This window comes from Oncorhynchus kisutch, linkage group LG15, assembly GCF_002021735.2.
Source record: "Oncorhynchus kisutch isolate 150728-3 linkage group LG15, Okis_V2, whole genome shotgun sequence".
Taxonomy (NCBI): domain Eukaryota; kingdom Metazoa; phylum Chordata; class Actinopteri; order Salmoniformes; family Salmonidae; genus Oncorhynchus; species Oncorhynchus kisutch.
In genome coordinates this window covers 2,149,263-2,170,465 of record NC_034188.2, presented here as the reverse complement: position 1 = coordinate 2,170,465, position 21,203 = coordinate 2,149,263, and the positions used below count along the sequence as shown (strand labels likewise).

The 21,203-nt window shown below is 49.6% G+C and overlaps 1 protein-coding gene across 7 annotated transcripts in view; it reads left to right on the top strand.

Annotated features, from left to right (window-relative positions):
• LOC109886797 (transcriptional regulator ATRX-like) overlaps positions 1 to 21,203 on the top strand; it is a 122,846-nt gene that overhangs the window by 63,012 nt on the left and 38,631 nt on the right. For all 7 annotated transcript variants that reach the window (XM_031789470.1, XM_031789473.1, XM_031789468.1 and 4 more), the window contains 5 exons: positions 3,846 to 3,993; positions 6,450 to 6,550; positions 11,454 to 11,562; positions 14,123 to 14,300; positions 16,314 to 16,505. In XM_031789470.1, the coding sequence (XP_031645330.1) occupies positions 3,846 to 3,993; positions 6,450 to 6,550; positions 11,454 to 11,562; positions 14,123 to 14,300; positions 16,314 to 16,505 (728 nt within the window). The remainder of the gene's footprint in view (positions 1 to 3,845; positions 3,994 to 6,449; positions 6,551 to 11,453; positions 11,563 to 14,122; positions 14,301 to 16,313; positions 16,506 to 21,203) is intronic.

The window sequence follows — 21,203 nt, the reverse complement described above, 5'->3', positions numbered from 1 at the left end:
AGGCTTATGTTTGGGGTAAATCCAACATCACTGAGTACCACTCTCCATGTTTTCAAGCATGGCGGTGGCTGTATCATCAACGAGATGTAAGTCAAAACTGCCAGGCAGGAACATTCACTGTCTTGGTAAGCAACTCCAGTGTAGAATTGGCCTGTCCTGCTGAAAGGTGAATTCATCACCCAGTGTCTGGTGGAAAGCAGACTGAAGCAGGTTTTCCTCTAGGATTTTCAACGAGATGTAAGTCAAAACTGCCAGGCAGGAACATTCACTGTCTTGGTAAGCAACTCCAGTGTAGAATTGGCCTGTCCTGCTGAAAGGTGAATTCATCACCCAGTGTCTGGTGGAAAGCAGACTGAAGCAGGTTTTCCTCTAGGAATTTGCCTGTGCTCCATTCCGTTTCCTTTTTGTCCTAAAAAAACTCCCTGGTGTTGTCCACTTACAAGCATACCCATAACATGATACAGCCACCGCCATGCTTGAAAACATGGAGAGTGGTACTCAGTGATGTTGGATTTACCCCAAACATAAGCCTTTGCACTTGGGCCGAAGAGCGTTCCTTTTCTGTGTTTTGTTACACACCAGATTCATGTTATGGAATATTTTTTTATTCCCTGTATGTTTATTCTTTTCACTCTGTCATTGAGGTCATTCTTGTGGAGTCACTACAATGTTGTTGATCCATCCTCAGTTTTCTCCAATCACATCCATTGAACTCTGGTAGATGTTTTAAAATGACCAATGGCCTCATGGTGACATCTCAGAGCTGTTTCCTTCCTCTCCTGCAGCTCAGTTCAGGAGGACTGTTGTCTCTTTGATTTGCCTGGTTGGTTTAATATACTGAACGAAAATATAAACGCATCAAGGATTTTACTGAGTTCCAGTTCATAGAAGGAAATCAGTCAATTGAAATAAATTCATTACACCCTAATCAATGATTACACATGACTGGGTGCTGGTGGGCATCGGGAGGGCATAGACCTTGTCCTTGAGCCAGGCCCAACCAATCAGAATGAGTTCTTCTCCACAAAAGTCCTTATTACAGACAGAAACATAGCCCAGATGCCACCTGTGTAATGATCATGCTGTTTAATCAGCTTCTTGATATTCCACGCCTTCTCAGGTGGATGGATTATATTAAGGTATCTATACTTCTACTCAGGTATGACAATTGGTTACCGGAAAATGTCTGGCATCTTTTATTTCAGCTCATGAAACATGTTGGTCAGTGTACATAATATATAAACCATTTAAAGATATTAAATGTCTGCTTTGTTTTTACCCATCTACCAATCAGCTTGAAATTCAATACTTGGCTGGTGGACCTTACAGATGTGTGTAGATGGGGGACAGAGGAAGGGGAAGTCATAAACAACATGTCAAATCATTATAGTCCATTTAACTTGTGATTTGTTAAGCCAAATGTTCCTCCTGAACCAAGGCCTGCCTTAACAAGGGACTGATGTTCCTCCTGAACCAAGGCCTGCCTTAACAAGGGACTGATGTTCCTCCTGAACCAAGGCCTGCCTTAACAAGGGACTGATGTTCCTCCTGAACCAAGGCCTGCCTTAACAAGGGACTGATGTTCCTCCTGAACCAAGGCCTGCCTTAACAAGGGACTGATGTTCCTCCTGAACCAAGGCCTGCCTTAACAAGGGACTGATGTTCCTCCTGAACCAAGGCCTGCCTTAACAAGGGACTGATGTTCCTCCTGAACCAAGGCCTGCCTTAACAAGGGACTGATGTTCCTCCTGAACCAAGGCCTGCCTTAACAAGGGACTGATGTTCCTCCTGAACCAAGGCCTGCCTTAACAAGGGACTGATGTTCCTCCTGAACCAAGGCCTGCCTTAACAAGGGACTGATGTTCCTCCTGAACCAAGGCCTGCCTTAACAAGGGACTGATGTTCCTCCTGAACCAAGGCCTGCCTTAACAAGGGGCTGATGTTCCTCCTCAACCAAGGCCTGCCTTAACAAGGGACTGATGTTCCTCCTGAACCAAGGCCTGCCTTAACAAGGGACTGATGTTCCTCCTGAACCAAGGCCTGCCTTAACAAGGGGCTGATGTTCCTCCTGAACCAAGGCCTGCCTTAAATTAGTGTGGGGGAGGTGGGAATTATTGATATCGATCAATAATGAAAAACTTTCTGGCATTGACAATTTAGGAGTGGCTATAGAGTCAGCTACCATCCTCAGTAGCTTTCCATCTATCTGCCATACCTTTAATCTGAGCCTAGAGCAGTCTTTGTCCTGGAGGGAAGCAAAGGTCATTCTGCTACCCGACCTGGCTTGCTGCCAGCTCGTAGCAAACTGTTGGACATTTTTTTGGACCAAATATAATTCTATTTCTCTAAACAATTTAACATACTTTCAGCGTTCTTATAGAGAAGGGCACTCGACATGTCCTGCACTGGCACAAATGACAGATTATTGGTTAAAAATAATTGATAATAAGAAGATTGTGGGAGTGGTACTGTTAAATTTCAGTGCAGCCTTTTGATATTATTGACCATAACCTGTTGTTGAGGAAACATGTGTTATGGCTTTTCAACCTCTGCCATATTGTGGATTCAGAGCTATCTATCTAATAGAATTGTGAGTTTTCTTTTAATAGAAGCTTCTCTATTCTCTATTGTCAAACGTTAAGTGTGGTGTACCACAGGGCAGCTCTCTAGGCCCTTGACTCTTTTCTATTTTTACCAATGACCTGCCACTGGCATTAAACACAGAATGTGTGTCCATGTATGCTGATGATATGCAAATCAGCAACCACAGCTAATGAAGTCACTGAAGCCCTTAACAAAGAGTTGAGGTCTGTTTTGGAATGGGAGGCCAGTAATTAAACATGCCATATGATGTTTAAAATCAACCCTCCGGTTGTTTTTGTCATAAATAATCAATAATATTTCAACCGGACAAAAGCTTTGTCAATAGGAAAGGAGAAACAAGAAAGGCGCGTTCCTGATCAGGCGCATGGCTGATGTCTGGAAATTTCCACTGGTCACTGATTCAAAGTGGTGTATCTCCCTCATTTTTCAGAGTAAAAGCCTGAAACAATGCCTAAAGACTGGCCACGTGTAGAGGAAGCCATAGAGACCGTGATCTGGGTCCTAAGTCTTTGTATGGTGGATAGGCTTTCAATGGAAAAACAGCCTTTCAAAATAATAGTACTTCCTGGTTGGATTTTCCTCAGGTTTTCGCCATATCAGTTCTGTTATACTCACAGACATTATTTTAACAGTTTTGGAAACTTTAGAGTGTTTTCTATTTATATGCATATCCTATATTCTGGGACTGAGTAGCAGACAGTTTAATTTGTGCATGCTTTTCATCCAAAATTCCGAACGCTGCCCCCTACCCTAGGGAAGTTAAACTACAGCTGGCCCAGAACAGAGCTGCACGCTCTTCATTGTAACTAGAAAGTTAATATAAATACTACGCATGTCAGTGTCTTGGCTGAGAGTTGAGGAAAGACTGACTGACTGTCACTACTTGTTAAAATAAACATAGTTGGAAATTCCAAATTGTTTGCGTAATCAACTTACACACAGCACCGACACTTATCCCACCAGCATTGCCACCAGGGGTCTTTTCCAGAAAAAAATTCCAGAAACATACAGGATTATACAGAGCTGAACTCCCTTCCATCTAATCAAGTGAAGCAACACAACTCCTCTCCCCCATGTGACCTGCTTGTTGTGTACTCTTCTACATGTTAATGATTTAAAATGTATGTAAATTAAGTATTTTGTCAAATTTTTCGTTATGTGTCGGACCCCAGTAAGACTAGCTGTCACTAATGGGGATCCTAATAAAGAAAATCTAAATTCTTACCCTCTGCCCTCCCCAGTGCGTCCGGCCTCCAGCCCTGGCACCAGGAGTCCTGACTGGCACAAGGAGTTTGTTACGGAGGCTGACTCTGAGATCCTGGAGCATTCTGGGAAAATGGTGCTGCTGTTTGAGATCCTCCGCATGGCCGAGGAGGTGGAGGACAAAATGTAAGTAACTATAATATACATTTGAGGTGGAGGAAGAACCAGAAACCCACCAATTCAGACAAAGAATTTTACATAAAGCTTCATTATTACATTTCTTTGTATTATTTTCACTGCATCAGGGACGTACATGATGTTTCGGCTTTACAGCCTTCAGTGTACAATTGTACAATTTTATTTAAATTCAAAACGATGTGAAGAACATCCTTTGATCACCAGCTTCATAAATACGTTTATCGACGACGTCATCCCCACGGTGACCGTACGTACATATCCCAACCAGAAGCTATGGTTTACAGGCAACATCATCACCGAGCTAAAGGCTAGAGCAGCAACTTTCAAGGTGCAGGACACTAATCCGGACGTTTGTAAGAAATCCCACCCTCAGACGAACCATCGAATGGGCAAAGCGTCAATACAGGACTAAGATCGAATCCTACGACACCGGCTCTGACGCTCAGCGACGCGACAGGGCTTGCAAACTATTACAAACTACAAAGGGAAACCTGCCGTGAGCTGCAAAGTGACGCAAGCCTACCAGACAGGCTAAATGCCCTTTTTTGCTCGCTTTGAGGCTAGCAATACAGAAGCATGCATGAGAGCACCAGCCGTTCCGGACGACTGTGTGATCACGCTCTCTGTAGCAGATGTGAGCAAGACCTTTAAACAGGTCAACATTCACAAGGCCGCGGTGCCAGACGGATTACCAGGACGTTACTTTTATGCTCGCTTCGAGGCAAGCAACACCGAAGCATATATGAGAGCACCAGCTGTTCCGGACGACTGTGTAATCACGCTCTCCGTAGCTTTTAAACAGATCAACTTTCACAGGTCGCGGGATTATCGGAACGTGTACTCTGAGCGCGGACCAACTGACAAGTGTCTTCACTGACAGGTACAACCGAGTCTGTATTACCAACATGTTTCAAACAGACCACCACAGTCCCTGTGCCCAAGAATGCGAAGGTAACCTGCTACTGCCCCGTAGCACTCATGATTGATCATGGCTCACATCAACACCATTATCCCAGAAACCCTAGACCCACTCCAATTTGCATAACGCCACAACAGATCCACAGATGATGCAATCTCTATTGCACTCCACACTCCCCTTCCCCACATGGACAAAAGGAACACCTATGTCAGAATGCTATTCATTGACGACAGCTCAGCGTTCAACACGATAGTGCCCTCAAACCTCATTAATAAGCTAAGGACCCTGGGACTTAACACCTCCCTCTGCAACTGGATCCTGGACTTCCTGACGTGCCGCCCCCAGGTGGTAAGGGTAGGTAACAACACATCTGCCACGTTGATCCTCAACACAGGGGCCCTTCAGGGGTGCATACTCAGTCCCCTCCAGTACTCTCTGTTCACTTACAATTAGATACGACTGGGTGGCTAGGCACAACTCCAACACCATCATTAAGTTTGTTGACAACACCGAGGGTAGGCCTGAATGAAACAGCCTGTAGGGAGGAGGTCAGAGATCTGGCAGTGTGGTGCCAGGACAACAACCTCTCCCTCAATGTGATCAAGACAAAGGAGCTGATCGTGGACTATAGGAAAAGGAGACCACCCATTCGCATCGCGAGGGCTGTTGTGGGTCGAGAGTTTAAAGTTTCTTGGTGTCCACATCACCAAAAAACTCATGGTAAAGACACACCAAGACAGTTATGAAGAGGGCACGACAAAACCTATTCCCCCTTAGGAGACTGAAAAGATTTGGCCTGGGTCCCCACATCTTCAAAAAGCTCTACAGCTGCAGCTCTACAGCTGCACCATCGAGAGCGTGCTGACCGGTTGCATCACCGCGCTCGGCCTCCAACTGCAAGGCACTATGGAGGGTAGTAACGTACGGCCCAGTACATCACTGGGGCCAAGCTTCCTTGCCATCCAGGACCTCTATACCAGGTGGTGTCAGAGGCAGGCCATAAAAATTGTCAGACTCCAGCCACCCCAGTCATAGACTGTTCTCTCTGCTACTTCACGGAAAACGGAACTGGAGCACCAAGTCTAGGTCCAAAAGGCTCCTTAACAGCTTCTACCCCCCAAACCACAAGACTCATGAATAATGAATCAAATTGCCACCTGGACTATATACATTGAATGTGACAAATAAGATTTGTTTTGCTTCTAGTCTGCCAATCAGGAATGGGGTTTTTAGTCACAAAGAAATACTGAATGACACGACTGACAACTGTCAAGTCATCCGCTCCAGGTGTCCTCTCACCTAAATACATCATATCAGTTCATCACCACAAAGGAGGAGGTTGGGGACAAAGTGTAAGGAGACGAGCTCTGAAAACACTGAGACAAGAAGTGCAGAATTGATCAATGCTAAGTGCTTGAATTAAACGCTTAAATGGCGCATTTTTCATGTTTTCAAATGTCCTGTTAACTTGACAGACAGTCCAGTGATGATGTGATGTTGACAGTGTCTTCTGTCCCCTCGTCAGTCTGGTGTTCAGTCAGTCTCTCATCTCTCTGGACCTGATTGAAGACTTCCTGGAGTTGTCTGGCCGAGCCAAAGAGGAGGAGAAACCCTCTCCCTACAAAGGTACTGTACTGCCCTACACCCTAACCCCTCCCCCCTAGAAGAGAGGGACAACCTCCTCATTACAGAGGTAGTCCCTGGACACACTGTCCACAAACAACCCCTAGCCTAGTGTTTCCCAACCTTGTTCGTTATGTGCACCACCGGCTCACTGGACCATGACATGCTGACCGCGCCGCTGACCGCACCGCTGACCACACCGAGTGCACCGCTGACCACACCGACCGCACCGCTGACCACGCTGACCCACACCGCTGACCGCACCGCTGACCACACCGCTGACCACGCCGCTGACCGCACCGACCACACCGCTGACCACACTGCTGACCGCACCGCTGACCACACCGCTGACCACGCGGCTGACCACGCCGCTGACCACACCGCTGACCACACTGACCACGCCGCTGACCACACCGCTGACCGCACCGCTGACCGCACCGCTGACCACACCGCTGACCGCACCGCTGACCACACCGCTGACCGCACCGCTGACCACACCGCTGACCGCACCGCTGACCACACCGGTGACCGCACCGCTGACCGCACCGCTGACCACGCCGACCACACCGCTGACCGCACCGCTGACCACGCCGACCACACCGCTGACCGCACCGCTGACCACGCCGACCACGCCGCTGACCCGCACTGCTGACCACACCGCTGACCGCACCGCTGACCACACCGCTGACCACGCCGACCACACCGCTGACCGCACCGCTGACCACACCGCTGACCACACCGCAGACCACCGCTGACCACACCGCTGACCGCACCGCTGACCACGCCGCTGACCGCGCCGCTAACCGCACTGCTGACCACGCCGCTGACCACGCTGCTGACCACGCCGCTGACCGCACCGCGGAGGAGACCGTGGCGGGTTGTTACTGGAGGAGACCGCGGCGGGTTGTTACTGGGGGAGACCGTGGCGGGTTGTTACTGGAGGAGACCGTGGCGGGTTGTTACTGGAGGAGACCGTGGCGGGTTGTTACTGGAGGAGACCGTGGCGGGTTGTTACTGGAGGAGACCGTGGAGTCGGGTTGTTACTGGAGGAGACCGTGGAGTCGGGTTGTTACTGGAGGAGACCGTGGTGGGTTGTTACTGGAGGAGACCGTGGTGGGTTACTGGAGGAGACCGTGGTGGGTTACTGGAGGAGACCGTGGAGTCGGGTTACTGGAGGAGACCGTGGTGGGTTGTTACTGGAGGAGACCGTGGTGGGTTACTGGAGGAGACCGTGGTGGGTTACTGGAGGAGACCGTGGAGTCGGGTTACTGGAGGAGACAGGACCCTATGGGTCCTGGTCTAATATAGTGCACTACCCCTATGGGCCCTGGTCTAATATAGGGAATACTATATAGGGAATATGGTGCTCTTTGAGATGAGAGACCGTGGTGGGTTACTGGAGGAGACCGTGGAGTGGGGTTACTCGAGGAGACCGTGGCGGGTTGGTACCGGAGGAGACCGTGGCATGTTACTGGAGGAGACCGTGGCGGGTTACCGGAGGAGACCGTGGCGAGTTACCGGAGGAGACCGTGGCGTCGGGTTACCGGAGGAGACCGTGGCGTCGGGTTACCGGAGGAGACCGTGGCGTCGGGTTACCGGAGGAGACCGTGGCGTCGGGTTACCGGAGGAGACCGTGGAGTCGGGTTACCGGAGGAGACCGTCTAGTCGGGGACCCTTAGGAGACCGTGGCGGGTTACCGGAGGAGACCGTGGAGTCGGGTTACCGGAGGAGACCGTGGCGGGTTACCGGAGGAGACCGTGGAGTCGGGTTACCGGAGGAGACCGTGGAGTCGGGTTACCGGAGGAGACCGTGGAGTCGGGTTACCGGAGGAGACCGTGGAGTCGGGTTACCGGAGGAGACCGTGGAGTCGGGTTACCGGAGGAGACCGTGGAGTCGGGTTACCGGAGGAGACCGTGGCGTGTTACCGGAGGAGACCGTGGCGGGTTGTTACCGGAGGAGACCGTGGCGGGTTGTTACCGGAGGAGACCGTGGCGGGTTGGTACCGGAGGAGACCGTGGCGGGTTGGTACCCTTAGGAGACCGTGGCGGGTTGGTACCGGAGGAGACCGTGGCGGGGTAGTAATGAGAGAAAACAACACACTCTGAAGACATGCAACATGTGTACTGGTACATGCACACAGTATTTCTCTCTGCCCCTCTCAACAAACACAGCCTCTGGCGTTAGGTCATGTTCTTAATTAAGCCTTGGCATCTGGTTTTGCTTACGTTTTGAAAATGATTAGACCTTGACTCTTAAAAAAAAATAAAAAAAAAATGATATAACACAAAGAAATGTTTGCTTAAGGGGTAGCAATTTGTAATGAAAAGATCAGTGAAGTAATTGGAACCATACTGAATGTTAGTTGTGAAGCAGGCAGCGTGTGTGTTTAGCAGGCTATATTAAAAGGCTGATCACTTGTGCCTGAGAGGCCTCGTTTGGCCTGGCCTCCACTATCGCTGTTCTCTCAGTACTTTAGTTTACATCTCTCAAATCAATTTCAATTGAAGGGCTTTATTGGCATGGGAAACACATGTTAACATTGCCAAAGCAAGGGAAGTAGATAATAAACAAAAGTGAAATAAACAAGAAAAATGTACCCGTAAACATTACACTCACAAAAGTTCCAAAAGAACAGAGACATTTCAAATGTCATATTATGTCTTTATACGGTGTTGTAACAATGTACAAATCATTTACAAAAGGGAATTTACAATGGTGTTTGTTCTTCACTGGTTGCCCTTTTCTTGTGGCAACAGGTCACACATCTTGCTGCCGTGAGTTGATCAACATTTAATTGGTTTTCTAATTCTTTGTGGATCTGTGTAATCTGTGGGAAATGTGTGTCTCTACTATGGTCATACATTTGGCAGGTTAGGAAGTGCATCTCAGTTTCCACCTCATTTTGTGGGCATTGTGCACATAGGCAGACCTGGCTCTCTGTTCTCCACTCCGTTCTCCTCTCTCTGTTCTCCCCTCTCCGTTCTCCCCTCTCCGTTCTCCCCTCTCCGTTCTCCTCTCTCCGTTCTCCACTCTGTTCTCCTCTCCGTTCTCCTCTCTCCGTTCTCCTCTCTCCGTTCTCCTCTCTCCGTTCTCCTCTCTCCGTTCTCCTCTCTCTGTTCTCCTCTCTCCGTTCTCCTCTCTCTGTTCTCTAGGCTTTCCACTAGATGTTGGAACATTGCTGCCAAAACAGCCTCCACTCTTCTGGGAAGGCTTTCCACTAGATGTTGGAACATTGCTGCTATAACAGCCTCCACTCTTCTGGGAAGGCTTTCCACTAGATGTTGGAACATTGCTGCCATAACAGCCTCCACTCTTCTGGGAAGGCTTTCCACTAGATGCTGGAACATTGCTGTGGGGACTTGGTTCTCCACAATTTTTCCTCCGCCAAACTTTACAGTTGGCAGTTGGTGTTCTCCTGGCATCTGCCAAACCCAGATTCGTCCGTCAGACAGCCAGATGGTGAAGCGTGATTCATCACTCCAGAGAACACCTTTCCACTGCTCCAGAGTCCAATGGCGACAAGCTTTACACCACTCCAGCTGACGCTTGGCTTTGCGCACGGTGATCTTAGGCTTGTGTGCGGCTGCTCTGCCATGGAAACCCATTTCATGAAGCTCTCAACGAACAGTTGTTGTGCTGACGTTGCTTCCAAAGGCAGTATGGAACTCGTTAGTAAGAGTTGCAACAGAGGACAGATTATTTTTCCACGCTTCAGCACTCGGCGGTCCTAGACTCGGCTCCTAGACGTTTCCACTTCACAGTAACAGCCCCGACAGTTGACCAGGGCAGCTCTAGCAGGGAAGACATTTGATCCCTGACTTGTTGGAAAGGTGGCATCCCATTAGCCACTAAATGGTGCTCATGACATCATCAGGACATCTGGTGTAGTAGAAGTGTGTTATTTACAGGAAGATCACCAGTCTCCCTTCCGCTATAATGGGGATCCTGTTTACTACCAGTAATGCCTGCAGTGCCGTGGTTGTCCTTTGAACTTTGTGGCTTCAGTGAGAGGGCAGTCATTCTCCCCTGGCCATTTTTTTGTGATTTGTTTTGGAACTGGGCCTGTCTAGGGATTGGTTTGGAACTGGGCCTGTCTAGGGACTGGTTTGGAACTGGGCCTGTCTAGGGACTGGTTTGGAACTGGGCCTGTCTAGGGACTGGTTTGGAACTGGGCCTGTCTAGGGACTGGTTTGGAACTGGGCCTGTCTAGGGACTGGTTTGGAACTGGGCCTGTCTAGGGATTGGTTTGGAACTGGGCCTGTCTAGGGATTGGTTTGGAACTGGGCCTGTCTAGGGACTGGTTTGGAACTGGGCCTGTCTAGGGACTGGTTTGAAACTGGGCCTGTCTAGGGATTGGTTTGGAACTGGGCCTGTCTAGGGACTGGTTTGGAACTGGGCCTGTCTAGGGACTGGTTTGAAACTGGGCCTGTCTAGGGATTGGTTTGGAACTGGGCCTGTCTAGGGACTGGTTTGGAACTGGGCCTGTCTAGGGACTGGTTTGAAACTGGGCCTGTCTAGGGATTGGTTTGGAACTGGGCCTGTCTAGGGATTGGTTTGGAACTGGGCCTGTCTAGGGACTGGTTTGGAACTGGGCCTGTCTAGGGACTGGTTTGGAACTGGACGTGTCTATTGGCTACCTAAACTGAAGCTGACAGGAGAGTAAGGTCTCCCAAGTGGTGCAGTGGTACTAGAGGCGTCACTACAGACCCTGGTTCCAATCCAGGCTGTATCAACAGGCCGGGAGTCCCATTGGCTCAGCGTCGTCCGGCTTAGGGTTTGGCTGGTGTAGGTTGACTTTTTACATAAGAATTGGTTCTTAACTGACTTGCCTAGTAAAATAAAGCCAAACTGTATGATGACTTTTTGAAGACTGTCGTCTAACTACACGATGTGTTTATCTGTGCAGGTGAGGGGAAGTGGTTCCGGAACATAGACTACTACCGTTTGGACGGCTCCACCAACGCCCTGAACCGGAAGAAGTGGGCAGAGGAGTTCAATGACTCCAGCAATGTCCGGTAAACTACACCTCGCTCTCCACACCTCTACTACACCTCGCTCTCCACACCTCTACTACACCCCGCTCTCCACACCTCTACTACACCCCGCTCTCCACACCTCTACTACACCCCGCTCTCCACACCTCTACTACACCCCTCTCTCCACACCTCTACTACACCTCGCTCTCCACACCTCTACTATACCTCGCTCTCCACACCTCTACTACACCTCGCTCTCCACACCTCTACTACGCATCTACTACACCTCGCTCTCCACACCTCTACTACGCATCTACTACACCTCGCTCTCCACACCTCTACTACACCCCTCTCTCCACACCTCTACTACACCTCGCTCTCCACACCTCTACTACACCTCGCTCTCCACACCTCTACTACACCTCGCTCTCCACACCTCTACTACACCTCGCTCTCCACACCTCTACTACGCATCTACTACACCTCGCTCTCCACACCTCTACAACGCCTCGCTCTCCACACCTCTACTACGCCTCGCTCTCCACACCTCTACTACGCCCCTCTCTACACCCCTCTCTCCACACCTCTACTACGCCCCTCTCTACACCCCTCTCTCCACACCTCTACTACACCTCGCTCTCCACACCTCTACTACACCCCTCTCTCCACACCTCTACTACACCCCTCTCTCCACACCTCTACTACACCCCTCTCTCCACATCTCTACTACACCTCGCTCTCCACACCTCTACTACACCTCGCTCTCCACACCTCTACTACTACACCCCTCTCTCCACACCTCTACTATACCTCGCTCTCCACACCTCTACTACACCTCGCTCTCCACACCTCTACTACACCCCTCTCTCCACACCTCTACTACACCCCTCTCTCCACACCTCTACTACACCCCTCTCTCCACATCTCTACTACACCTCGCTCTCCACACCTCTACTACACCTCGCTCTCCACACCTCTACTACACCCCTCTCTCCACACCTCTACTACACCTCGCTCTCCACACCTCTACTACACCTCGCTCTCCACACCTCTACTACACCTCGCTCTCCACACCTCTACTACACCCCTCTCTCCACACCTCTACTACACCCCTCTCTCCACACCTCTACTACACCCCTCTCTCCACACCTCTACTACGCCCCTCTCTACACCCCTCTCTCCACACCTCTACTACACCTCGCTCTCCACACCTCTACTACACCTCGCTCTCCACACCTCTACTACACCCCTCTCTCCACACCTCTACTACACCCCTCTCTCCACACCTCTACTACACCCCTCTCTCCGCATCTCTACTACACCTCGCTCTCCACACCTCTACTACACCTCGCTCTCCACACCTCTACTACACCCCTCTCTCCACACCTCTACTATACCTCGCTCTCCACACCTCTACTACACCTCGCTCTCCACACCTCTACTACACCCCTCTCCACACCTCTACTACACCTCGCTCTCCACACCTCTACTACACCTCGCTCTCCACACCTCTACTACACCCCTCTCTCCACACCTCTACTATACCTCGCTCTCCACACCTCTACTACACCCCTCTCTCCACACCTCTACTACACCCCTCTCTCCACACCTCTACTATACCTCGCTCTCCACACCTCTACTACACCTCGCTCTCCACACCTCTACTACACCCCTCTCTCCACACCTCTACTACACCCCTCTCTCCACACCTCTACTAAACCCCTCTCTCCACATCTCTACTACACCTCGCTCTCCACACCTCTACTACACCTCGCTCTCCACACCTCTACTACACCCCTCTCTCCACACCTCTACTACACCCCTCTCTCCACATCTCTACTACACCTCGCTCTCCACACCTGTACTACACCCCTCTCTCCACACCTCTACTACACATCTACATTCTCCCTCAAACTCTCTCTCTCTCTCTCCCTCTCTCTAACTCTCTCTAACTCTCTCTCCCTTTCTAACTCTCTCCCTTTCTAACTCTCTCCCTTTCTAACTCTAACTCTCTCTCCCTCTCTCTCTCTCTCTCTCTCTCTCTCTCTCCCTTTAACTCTCTCTCCCTCTCTCTCTCTCCCTCTCTCTCTCTCTCTCCCTAACTCTCTCCGTCTCTAACTCTCTCCCTCTCTAACTCTCTCCCTCTCCCTCTCTCTCTCTCTCTCTCTCTCTCTCTCTCTCTCTCTCTCTCTCTCTCTCTCTCTCTCTCTCTTTCTCTTTCTCTTTCTCTCTTTCTTTCAATTCAATTCAAGGGCTTTATTGGCATGGGAAACATGTGTTAACATTGCCAAAGCAAGTGAGGTAGACAACATACAAAGTGAATATATAAAGTGAAAAACAACAAAATGAACAGTAAACATTACACATACACATCTCTCTCTCTCTCTCCCTAACTCTCTCCGTCTCTAACTCTCTCCCTCTCACTCTCTCTCTCTCTCTCTCTCTCTCTAACTCTCTCTCCCTCTCTCTCTCTCCCTCTCTCTCTCTCTCTCTCTCCCTAACTCTCTCCGTCTCTAACTCTCTCTCTCTCTCTCTCTCCTTCTCTCTCTCTCCTTCTCTCTCTCCTTCTCTCTCTAACTCTCCTTCTCTCCCTCTGTAGAGGTCGGTTGTTCCTGATCTCGACCAGGGCTGGTTCTCTGGGCATCAACCTGATAGGAGCTAACAGGGTCATCATCTTCGACGCGTCCTGGAACCCGTCGTACGACATCCAGAGTATCTTCAGGCTCTACCGCTTCGGACAGCTCAAGACCTGCTACGTCTACCGATTCCTGGCTCAGGTAACCAGCCAGCCAGTCAGTCAGTCAACCAGCCAGCCAGCCAGCCAGCCAGTCAACCAGCCAGTCACGTAATACCCAGCAGAGTTCAGACAATATCCAGGACAACAAAGTAGGAACTCCATAGTTAGAACATGTGTATTGTAGCTGGACAGTTAATGACGTAGTGGCGTGTGTAGCTGGACAGTTAATGACGTAGTGTCATGTGTAGTTGGACATTTAGTGACGTAGTGTCGTGTGTAGCTGGACAGTTAATGACATAGTGGCGTGTGTAGCTGGACAGTTAGTGGCGTGTGTAGCTGGACAGTTAGTGACATAGTGGCGTGTGTAGCTGGACAGTGACGTAGTGGCGTGCTTAGCTGGACAGTTAGTGACGTGTGTAGCTGGACAGTTAGTGGCGTGTGTAGCCGGACAGTTAGTGGCGTAGTGGCATGTGTAGCCGGACAGTTAGTGGCGTGTGTAGCTGGACAGTTAGTGGCGTGTGTAGCTGGACAGTGACGTAGTGGCGTGCTTAGCTGGACAGTTAGTGACGTAGTGGCGTGTGTAGCTGGACAGTTTTAATGACGTAGTGTCATGTGTAGCGGGACAGTTAGTGACGTAGTGGCGTGTGTAGCGGGACAGTTAGTGACGTAGTGGCGTGTGTAGCTGGACAGTTAATGACGTAGTGTCATGTGTAGCTGAACAGTTAGTGGCGTGTGTAGCCGGACAGTTAGTGACGTAGTGGCGTGTGTAGCTGGACAGTTAGTGGCGTGTGTAGCTGGACAGTTAGTGACGTAGTGGCGTGTGTAGCTGGACAGTTTTAATGACGTAGTGTCATGTGTAGCTGGACAGTGGCGTGTGTAGCGTGACAGTTAGTGACGTAGTGGCGTGTGTAGCGGGACAGTTAGTGACGTAGTGGCGTGTGTAGCTGGACAGTTAGTGGCGTGTGTAGCTGGACAGTTAGTGACGTAGTGGCGTGTGTAGCTGGACAGTTTTAATGACGTAGTGTCATGTGTAGCTGGACAGTGGCGTGTGTAGCGGGACAGTTAGTGACGTAGTGGCGTGTGTAGCGGGACAGTTAGTGACGTAGTGGCGTGTGTAGCTGGACAGTTAGTAACGTAGTGTCATGTGTAGCTGGACAGTTAGTGGCGTGTGTAGCTGGACAGTTAATGACGTAGTGTCATGTGTAGCTGGACAGTTAGTGGCGTGTGTAGCTGGACAGTTAGTGGCGTGTGTAGCTGGACAGTTAGTGACGTAGTGGCGTGTGTAGCTGGACAGTTAATGACATAGTGGCGTGTCTAGCTGGACAGTTAGTGGCGTGTGTAGCTGGACAGTTAATGACGTAGTGTCATGTGTAGCTGGACAGTTAATGATGTAGTGGCGTGTGTAGCTGGACAGTTAGTGATGTAGTGGCGTGTGTAGCTGGACAGTGACGTAGTGGCGTGCTTAGCTGGACAGTTAGTGACGTAGTGGCGTGTGTAGCTGGACAGTTTTAATGACGTAGTGTCATGTGTAGCTGGACAGTGGCGTGTGTAGCGGGACAGTGACGTAGTGGCGTGTGTAGCGGGACAGTTAGTGACGTAGTGGCGTGTGTAGCTGGACAGTTAATGACGTAGTGGCGTGTGTAGCTGGACAGTTAATGACGTAGTGTCATGTGTAGCTGGGCAGTTAGTGGTGTGTGTGTAGCTGGACAGTTAGTGGCGCGTGTAGCTGGACAGTTAGTGGCGTGTGTAGCTGGACAGTTAGTGGCGTAGTGGCGTGTGTAGCTGAACAGTTAGTGGCGTAGTGGCGTGTGTAGCTGGACAGTTAGTGACGTAGTGGTGTGTGTAGCTGGACAGTTAGTGACGTAGTGGCGTGTGTAGCTGGACAGTGATGTAGTGGGGTCAGGGTACTATAGATGTAAACCTGTCCTCTGACCGGTCCTCTTTCCCTCTCAGGGTACTATAGATGTAAACCTGTCCTCTGACCTGTCCTCTTCTCCTCTCAGGGTACTATAGATGTAAACCTGTCCTCTGACCTGTCCTCTTTCCCTCTCAGGGTACTATGGAAGAGAAGATCTATGACCGCCAGGTGGCTAAACAGTCTCTGTCCTTCCGAGTGGTGGATCAACAGCAGATAGAGAGACATTTCACCATGAATGAGCTGACGGAGCTCTACGCCTTTGAACCTGACCTTCTGGATGATCCCACTGGCAAGAAGAGCAAGAGGACCACGCCTATGCTGCCAAAGGTACCGAGGCTGGATGGGATGGCTGGGGGGGGTATAATCTCTCTAGGACAGGCGTCGGTAACATAGATGTATGTAACTTCTGTCCCAGGACGATGGGATGTGACGACTAACAAGGAACCATTGTCACTGGTTATTTGGACAAATCACAGTTTTGTGTGTGTGCACGCTCACCTGGCACACTCTCATAAATCTGTGTAGTGGAGGGAACATGCAGCCCCCTGCTCACCGAGCCCCTGCAGAGGAACAGGTCCAACCCTCGTTACTGTGTTTAAACCCTCTCATTATAGACACACCGCAATATCCTTCACTGGAACAACGATGAACCAAATAACCTTTAAATGCCAAGATGCTCTCTGTTAACCTGCTCCCTCTGTGTATATGTACCCTGGAGTGTGTGTGTAACAGGTTAGTGTGCAGCCAGCTGCCTTTGATCTTTAGAGATGTCATAAACCCTGTTGTTTATCCCTCCCTCGGTCTGTCCGGCCTGCGTCCACCCTCCAGCTCTCTCTCTGTCTCTCGTTCCATTGTTTCCTCTCCTCATGGGTGCAGGTGCTGTGTGACAGGCTGGTTCGGCCCCCAAGGGCCCCACCATGCAGTTTAATGATCTCAGCACAGTCTAACAGCACAACACAGCTGCTCTGACATTCATCTGTTTACTGCCTTTTACCAAATAGATGGATGAATCCGTTGGAGAGGAGAGATGGATGAATCTTTTAGAGAGATGGATGAGTCTGTTGGAGAGGAGAGGTGGATGAGTGTTGGAGAGATGGATGAATCTGTTGGAGAGGAGAGGTGGATGAGTCTGTTGGAGTGGAGAGATGGATGAGTGTTGGAGAGATGGATGAATCTGTTGGAGAGGAGAGGTTGATGAGTCTGTTGGAGAGATGGATGAGTCTGTTGGAGAGATGGATGAGTCTGTTGGAGAGGAGAGGTGGATGAGTCTGTTGGAGAGAAGAGGTGGATGAGTCTGTTGGAGAGAAGAGGTGGATGAGTCTGTTGGAGAGGAGAGGTGGATGAGTCTGTTGGAGAGGAGAGGTGGATGAATCTGTTGGAGAGGAGAGGTGGATGAGTCTGTTGGAGTGGAGAGATGGATGAGTGTTGGAGAGATGGATGAATCTGTTGGAGAGGAGAGGTTGATGAGTCTGTTGGAGAGATGGATGAGTCTGTTGGAGAGATGGATGAGTCTGTTGGAGAGAAGAGGTGGATGAGTCTGTTGGAGAGAAGAGGTGGATGAGTCTGTTGGAGAGGAGAGGTGGATGAGTCTGTTGGAGAGGAGAGGTGGATGAATCTGTTGGAGAGGAGAGGTGGATGAATCTGTTGGAGAGGAGAGGTGGATGAGTCTGTTGGAGAGGAGAGGTGGATGAGTCTGTTGGAGAGGAGAGGTGGATGAGTCTGTTGGAGAGGTGGATGAGTCTGTTGGAGAGGTGGATGAGTCTGTTGGAGAGGTGGATGAGTCTGTTGGAGAGGTGGATGAGTCTGTTGGAGAGGTGGATGAGTCTGTTGGAGAGGTGGATGAGTCTGTTGGAGAGGTGGATGAGTCTGTTGGAGAGGTGGATGAGTCTGTTGGAGAGGTGGATGAGTCTGTTGGAGAGGTGGATGAGTCTGTTGGAGAGGAGAGATGGATGAGTCTGTTGGAGAGGAGAGATGGATGAGTCTGTTGGAGAGGAGAGATGGATGAGTCTGTTGGAGAGGAGAGATGGATGAGTCTGTTGAAGAGGAGAGATGGATGAGTCTGTTGGAGAGGAGAGATGGATGAGTCTGTTGGAGAGGAGAGATGGATGAATCTGTTGGAGAGGAGAGATGGATGAGTCTGTTGGAGAGGAGAGATGGATGAATATGTCGGAGAGATGAATGAATCTGTTGGAGAGGAGAGATGGATGAATCTGTTGGAGAGGAGAGATGGATGAATCTGTTGGAGAGATGGATGAATATGTCGGAGAGATGGATGAGTCTGATGGAGAGGAGAAATGGATGAGTCTGATTTAGAGATAGATGAGTCTGTTAGAAAGGAGAGATGGATGAGTCGATTGGAGAGGAGAGACGGATGAATCTGTTGGAGAGACGGATGAATCTGTTGGAGAGGAGAGACGGATGAATCTGTTGGAGAGGAGCGATGGATGAGTCTGATGGAGAGATGGATGAGTCTGATGGAGAGATGGATGAGTCTGATGGAGAGATGGATGAGTCTGATGGAGAGATGGATGAGTCTGATGGAGAGATGGATGAGTCTGATGGAGAGATGGATGAATCTGTTGGAGAAGAGAGATGGATGAATCTGGAGAGATGGATGAGTCTGATGGAGAGATGGATGAGTCTGATGGAGAGGAGAGATGGAGAGATGGATGAGTCTGATGGAGAGGAGAGATGGATGAGTCTGTTGGAGAGGAGAGATGGATGAGTCTGTTGGAGAGGAGAGATGGATGAGTGTTGGAGAGGAGAGATGGATGAGTCTGTTGGAGAGGAGAGATGGATGAGTCTGTTGGAGAGGAGAGATGGATGAGTCTGTTGGAGAGATGGATGAGTCTGTTGGAGAGGAGAGATGGATAAATCTGTTGGAGAGGAGAGATGGATAAATCTGTTGGAGAGGAGAGATGGATAAATCTGTTGGAGAGGAGAGATGGATAAATCTGTTGGAGAGGAGAGATGGATAAATCTGTTGGAGAGGAGAGATGGATAAATCTGTTGGAGAGGAGAGATGGATAAATCTGTTGGAGAGGAGAGATGGATAAATCTGTTGGAGAGGAGAGATGGATTAATCTGTTGGAGAGGAGAGATGGATAAATCTGTTGGAGAGGAGAGATGGATAAATCTGTTGGAGAGGAGAGATTGATAAATCTGTTGGAGAGGAGAGATTGATAAATCTGTTGGAGAGGAGAGATGGATAAATCTGTTGGAGAGGAGAGATGGATAAATCTGTTGGAGAGGAGAGATGGATAAATCTGTTGGAGAGGAGAGATGGATAAATCTGTTGGAGAGGAGAGATGGATAAATCTGTTGGAGAGGAGAGATGGATAATCTGTTGGAGAGGAGAGATGGATAAATCTGTTGGAGAGGAGAGATGGATAAATCTGTTGGAGAGATGGATGAATATGTCGGAGAGATGGATAAATCTGTTGGAGAGATGGATGAATATGTCGGAGAGATGGATGAATATGTTGGAGAGGAGAGATGGATGAGTCTGATGGAGAGATGGATGAGTCTGATGGAGAGGAGAGATGATTCTGTTGGAGAGATGGATGAGTCTGTTGGAGAGGTGGATGAGTCTGTTGGAGAGGTGATGAGTCTGTTGGAGAGGTGATGAGTCTGTTGGAGAGGTGGATGAGTCTGTTGGAGAGGTGAATGAGTCTGTTGGAGAGGTGTATGAGTCTGTTGGAGAGGAGAGATGGATGAATCTGTTGGAGAGATGGATGAATATGTCGGAGAGATGGATGAGTCTGATGGAGAGGAGAGATGGATGAGTCTGATGGAGAGGAGAGATGGATGAGTCTGATGGAGAGATGGATGAGTCTGTTGGAGAGGAGAGATGGATGAGTCTGGAGAGGAGAGATGGATAAATCTGTTGGAGAGGAGAGATGGATGAATATGTCAGAGAGATGGATGAATATGTCGGAGAGATGGATGAATATGTCGGAGAGATGAATGAATCTGTTGGAGAGGAGAGATGGATGAATCTGTTGGAGAGATGGATGAATATGTCGGAGAGATGGATGAGTCTGATGGGAGAGGAGAAATGGATGAGTCTGATTTAGAGATGGATGAGTCTGTTAGAAAGGAGAGACGGATGAATCTGTTGGAGAGACGGATGAATCTGTTGGAGAGACGGATGAATCTGTTGGAGAGGAGCGATGGATGAGTCTGATGGAGAGATGGATGAGTCTGATGGAGAGATGGATGAGTCTGGAGAGATGGATGAGTCTGATGGAGAGATGGATGAGTCTGATGGAGAGATGGATGAGTCTGATGGAGAGATGGATGAATCTGTTGGAGAAGAGAGATGGATGAATCTGTTGGAGAAGAGAGATGGATGAATCTGTTGGAGAGATGGATGAGTCTGATGGAGAGATTGATGAGTCTGATGGAGAGGAGAGATGGAGAGATGGATGAGTCTGATGGAGAGGAGAGATGGATGAGTCTGTTAGAGAGGAGAGATGGATGAGTCTGTTAGAGAGGAGAGATGGATGAGTCTGTTAGAGAGGAGAGATGGATGAGTCTGTTAGAGAGGAGAGATGGATGAGTCTGTTAGAGAGGAGAGATGGATGAGTCTGTTAGAGAGGAGAGATGGATGAGTCTGTTAGAGAGGAGAGATGGATGAGTCTGTTAGAGAGGAGAGATGGATGAGTCTGTTAGAGAGGAGAGATGGATGAGTCAGTTGGAGAGGAGAGATTAATGAGTCAGTTGGAGAGGAGGAAGTGTTGGTTGGAGAAGAGAGAGTGTGGGATGTGTATCGATGTTTAACTAGCCATCTAAACCCAGTGATGTTTATATGACAGGGTTTACTGCCCACTATTAAAGATGTCTAGCTGACCGCCTCTTAAACCAGATGACCTGCTCTGTTCTGGCCACAGACTAGTACAGCTGTTAGCTGTACCTGAACCCAGCAGTACTGTTAGTTCTGCTGGGTTCAGTACAGCTGTTGGTTCAGGTACAGCTCTTAGTTCTGCTGGGTTCAGGTACAGCTGTTAGTTCTGCTGGGTTCAG